At 42.6% G+C, this 4,996-nt stretch overlaps 1 protein-coding gene across 1 annotated transcript in view; it reads right to left on the minus strand.

Moving 5' to 3' along the window:
- CATSPERB (catsper channel auxiliary subunit beta) overlaps positions 1-4,996 on the minus strand; it is a 121,108-nt gene that overhangs the window by 39,116 nt on the left and 76,996 nt on the right. Inside the window, exon 16 of the mRNA XM_010836181.1 lies at positions 2,849-3,003. Within this exon, the coding sequence (XP_010834483.1) occupies positions 2,849-3,003 (155 nt within the window). The remainder of the gene's footprint in view (positions 1-2,848; positions 3,004-4,996) is intronic.

Here is a 4,996-nt window from a genome sequence, read left to right on the forward strand (position 1 = left end):
TTTCACTCTCCACTTTCACTTTCATCAAGATGCTTTTGAGTTCCTCTTCACTTTCTGCCATAAGGGTGGTGTCATCTGCATATCTGAGGTTATTGATATTTCTCCCGGCAATCTTGATTCCAGATTGTGTTTCTTCCAGTCCAGCGTTTCTCATGATGTACTCTGCATAGAAGTTAAATAAACAGGGTGACAATATACAGCCTTGATGTACTCCTTTTCCTATTTGGAACCAGTCTGTTGTTCCATGTCCGGTTCTAACTGTTGCTTCCTGACCTGCATACAGATTTCACAAGAGGAAGGTCAGGTGGTCTGGTATTCCCATCTCTTTCAGAATTTTCCACAGTTTATTGTGATCCACACAGTCAAAGGCTTTGGCATAGTCAATAAAGTAGAAATAGATGTTTTTCTGGAACTCTCTTGCTTTTTTTGATAATCCAGCAGATGTTGGCAATTTGATCTCTGGTTCTTCTGCCTTTTCTAAAACCAGCTTGAACATCAGGAAGTTCACGGTTCACATATTGCTGAAGCCTGGCTTGGAGAATTTTGAGCATTACTTTACTAGCGTGTGAGATGAGTGCAATTGTGTGGTAGTTTGAGCATTCTTTGGCATTGCCTTTCTTTGGGATTGGAATGAAAACTGACCTTTTCCAGTCCTGTGGCCACTGCTGAGTTTTCCAAATTTGCTGGCATATTGAGTGCAGCACTTTCACAGCATCATCTTTCAGGATTTGAAATAGCTCAACTGGAATTCCATCACCTCCACTAGCTTTGTTCATAGTGATGCTTTCTAAGGCCCACTTGACTTCACATTCCAGGACGTCTGGCTCTAGGTCAGTGATCACACCATCATGATTATCTGGGTCGTGAAGATCTTTTTTGTACAGTTCTTCTGTGTATTCTTGCCATCTCTTCTTAATATCTTCTGCTTCTGTTAGGTCCATAACATTTCTGTCCTTTATCTAGCTTATCTTTGCATGAAATGTTCCTTTGGTCATCTCTTCTTAATATCTTCTGCTTCTGTTAGGTTCACACCATTTCTGTCCTTTATCGAGCTCATCTGTGCATGAAATGTTCCTTTGGTATCTCTGATTTTCTTGAAGAGATCCCTAGTCTTTCCCATTCTGTTGTTTTCCTCTATTTCTTTGCATTGATGGCTGAAGAAGGCTTTCTTATCTCTTCTTGCTATTCTTTGGAACTCTGCATTCAGATGTTTATATCTTTCCTCTTCTCCTCTGCTTTTCGCTTTCTCTTCTTTTCACTCTATCACAGCACCTCCCTAAGTGCCTTGCATGTAGTAAGTATTAAAAAACTATTTGTGGAAGAAGAAAATATAGGGCTCATCCTGCTTCACCCCTGACCATCTAGACATCTTCCTTTGGCCTATGGCTGACCTCATGACTCCGGCTCCCAAATCCTTGACCTTTCTGGTTGAAGTCCCACCTGCCTCCAGTTCCCAGATCTGGCTCTTTGCTACCATGTCTTTCCTCAGAAATGCCCATTCTCTAGTTTCTGTGCAAGTAGAGCAAAGTTACTGACTGTACACAGAACATGCTATGCTGCTTTTTAAACATTCTGATCTTTTAGAGAATTATCATATGTTTTCAAAATAATTAGGATAAAAATTGATATTAATAGAGATGATACTAATTATATGTTAATTTTAAAGAGTGATTCTCTACGTTTTCTACAAAGACATACCTATATAAACAGGCATTAATGGATCTGTAATATCATACATACGAAAGCCATCAAAAACAAATAGTTCTCAACGATCACAGATACTTTTCTTTGAGACAGAAGGTTCTACAATCATTGTGGAATAAAACCTAATGCCAACATCTGCTATATTATGTTTGCTTCCTGTCTGCATATCTACCTCTGAGGGAGGTGTTGGGTGGAGTATGGAGCTGTTGGCTGCTGCTGCTGCTGCTAAGTTGCTTCAGTTGTGTCCAACACTGTGCGACCCCATAGACGGGAGCCCACCAGGTTCCCCTGTCCCTGGGATTCTCCAGGCAAGGACACTGGAGTGGGTTGCCATTTCCTTCTCCAATGCATGAAAGTGAAAAGTGAAAGTGAAGTCGCCCAGTCGTGTCTGACTCTTAGCAACCCCATGGACTGCAGCCCACCAGGCTCCTCCATCCATGGGATTTTCCAGGCAAGAGTACTGGAGTGGGGTGCCATTTCCTTCTCCAGCAGCTGTTGGCTATAGGAAATTATCTAGTTGATAGCCCAGTGGATGTACAATAGAGAGATTTCAACCTGGTGGAACAAGGCTCACCAGTTTGGGAACAGGTGAGTTTCTGGTAATCTGAGACTGTTCCTTTTCTGGTTGTTAGATGTGTGTGTGTGGGAGGGGGCAGTTGTAGAATTCATATTGTTTTTCAAAGATTTTAAGCCTTAAAGGCAGCTTTCAGGGTCATTGGCTCTTGCTAATATCTTGGGAGAAAGCATTCCTGAGAACTCTGCACACCCTGTCAGGCAGTATTTCATGCAGGATGGTCTCCTCTATGTTAGATTTGCTTGTCATAGGGCATATGACAACTGCCATGGGAGTGAGCTCTGAGGATAAGCAGTACCCAGTGTAGCCCAGACATTTTTGATACTCAGGACAACAAGCACACATTTCTTTAGCTTGGCTTGATGGTGCTGATAACCTGGCCCCATATTCCTAAAACTGGGGCACTGTGCAAAGCACCTTGAAGTCTACAAATGTGTATGACCTCGCAAGGTGTTCAAAAAGACTTACTCTCCTTGACTAAGAAAATTACTCCAAAAAAGTAGGCTCAAAATTTAGAATTTAGATACCAGTGTGCAATCTAAGTAAAATGTGAAGCTAATCAGTACCTACCTGGAGTGTATCAATTTTCCAAAGTGAATGTCATAGAATTGCTTAGTGTGTACTCTGTCCTTTGGTTCATTCTTGGGCACATATGCATAAAATATCATTTCATTTAAGGTGAGATACTGTGGAGCAAGGGCAGTGTCAAAGCCCATGTCAAAAGCCTGGAACATGAAAAAAGAAAATATTGAATTTATTTAGACTGCAAGGAGAACAAACTGTCAATCCTAAAGGAAATTAACCCTGAATATTCTTTGGAAGGACTGATGCTGAAGATGAAGCTCGAATATTTTGGCCACCAGATGCAAAGAGCTGATTCATTGGAAAAGACTCCAATGCTGGGAAAGATTGAGGGCAGGAGAAGGGGGCTACAGAAGATGAGATGGGTGGATGACATCACCAACTCAGTGCACATGAGTTGGAGCAAACTCCAGGAGATAGTGAAGGGACAGGGAAGCCTGGCGTGCTACAGTCCATGGGGCTTCAAAGACTTGGACACGATTTAGCGACTGAACAACAGCATAATTCCATTACAACAAAATACAAATAATGGATTTGCTTCCATTTCACATCAAAACAATACTGCTTTTCTTATCGATAGAAGGAATATCGCTGAATATCCACGCAGATGGGAGGGAAAACACACTTTTCTATTGAGGAGGAGAGGAAATTCTGAAGAGTTAAGTTCAGTTTAACATTCCTGTATAGAAGGCTGCAATGGCAGACAGGAGTGTCTTGTCTCATATGTGGGGGAGGAGTTTAGAAGTGCAGGTTCTAGAACTTGGTTCTTGTTTGGAGTATTCTGTAAGCAAGGGGCTGAGAAGCACCTCCTGACACTTGAGAGCTACTCCCACCATGTCATGCTGGTAACTCTGTACTGCTGCTGCTGAGTCCTCGAGGCTGGTGGTTCACAAGGCTTTTCCTCTCTCTCTCAACACAGACAACTTTGGACCAGATTTCTGATATGCAAGTCATCTTTCCAACATACCCTTCTCTGATGCTGACCTTGTCCAGCTTTGGGAAATTGTAGGAGTGAGAAGACAGGTGGGGACCAGTCCCAAGGGGATGCTGGAGTTGCCCTGGTTGCTGTGACATGAGGACGGAGGGGTAGATGCTGCAGTCTGATGGAGCAGCCATCATCAAGCAGTGCTGTTCAGACCCATGTTCTGTCATGCCTTTGCCTCTGGTCTCTGAAATTTGGGAACTCGCTGAGAAAGGGAAACAGATGCCAGGAGAATACACATGGGACTGAGCATGTATTGAACGGATGGCTTAAGGACTCTTGCAAACTGACAAGGCTTTAGGAGTTCTGTGTGACATTCGAGACTGGGAGTGGCAAGAACATCCCATGAAAGAATGTGCAAGTCCTGGCAAAGACAGTATAGTGACTAAAAACACAGGTCCTGAACCTGTTGCCCCAAACTGATTTGATGCCTGATTCCAGGAACTAACCAGTGGTGTGTATAATTTGGGGTGAATTATTTACCCTCCCTGTGCCTTGTTTTCCTTGTGGGTAAAATGAGGATAAGTAATTGTTATAAAGATTAAGCATTCACAACAGTATTTGGCACCTACTGAGAGCCAAACAAGGTTTATGGATCATGTGTATTCAGAGAGGACACAGATATAGTTTGTTTTGGGAGAGGGAGGTTATAATATTGAGTGCAAATTCCTTGAATGAAAATTCCTTGAATGCACTCACCCTGAGTATAAAAACCCATTTTGGCTTTTGATTTTAATAATTTAAACTTTCACGTAAGAGAACATTTTCTACAAATTGTGAAGTTAGTGAAAATTGAGGTAACTGATTTTTTTGGTTAGGGCTACCCTGCTGATCACAGGATATGATTTGTTTCTATGTAGCGCCACACAACAGACTGGTGAATAAATTACACAGGGAGTCACATGATGGCATCTTACTGTCACCAGGAAGTTCCACTTTTTTCCCTGTCAGTATCTCAGAAGACAGGGAAGTTAAAGCACCGTGTTCTGAACCACAGTCTTGGCCTGGTAATTTTGAGTGATTTATTAAAACTAGAGTCACCCTTGGAGAAGGCAAGGGCACCCCCACTCCAGTACTCTTGCCTGGAAAATCCCATGGACAGAGGAGCCTGGTAGGCTGCAGTCCATGGGGTCGCTAAGAGTCGGACACGACTG

Source organism: Bison bison, unplaced genomic scaffold (genome assembly GCF_000754665.1).
Source record: "Bison bison bison isolate TAMUID 2011002044 unplaced genomic scaffold, Bison_UMD1.0 scf7180017864061, whole genome shotgun sequence".
In the NCBI taxonomy this organism is placed as follows: domain Eukaryota; kingdom Metazoa; phylum Chordata; class Mammalia; order Artiodactyla; family Bovidae; genus Bison; species Bison bison.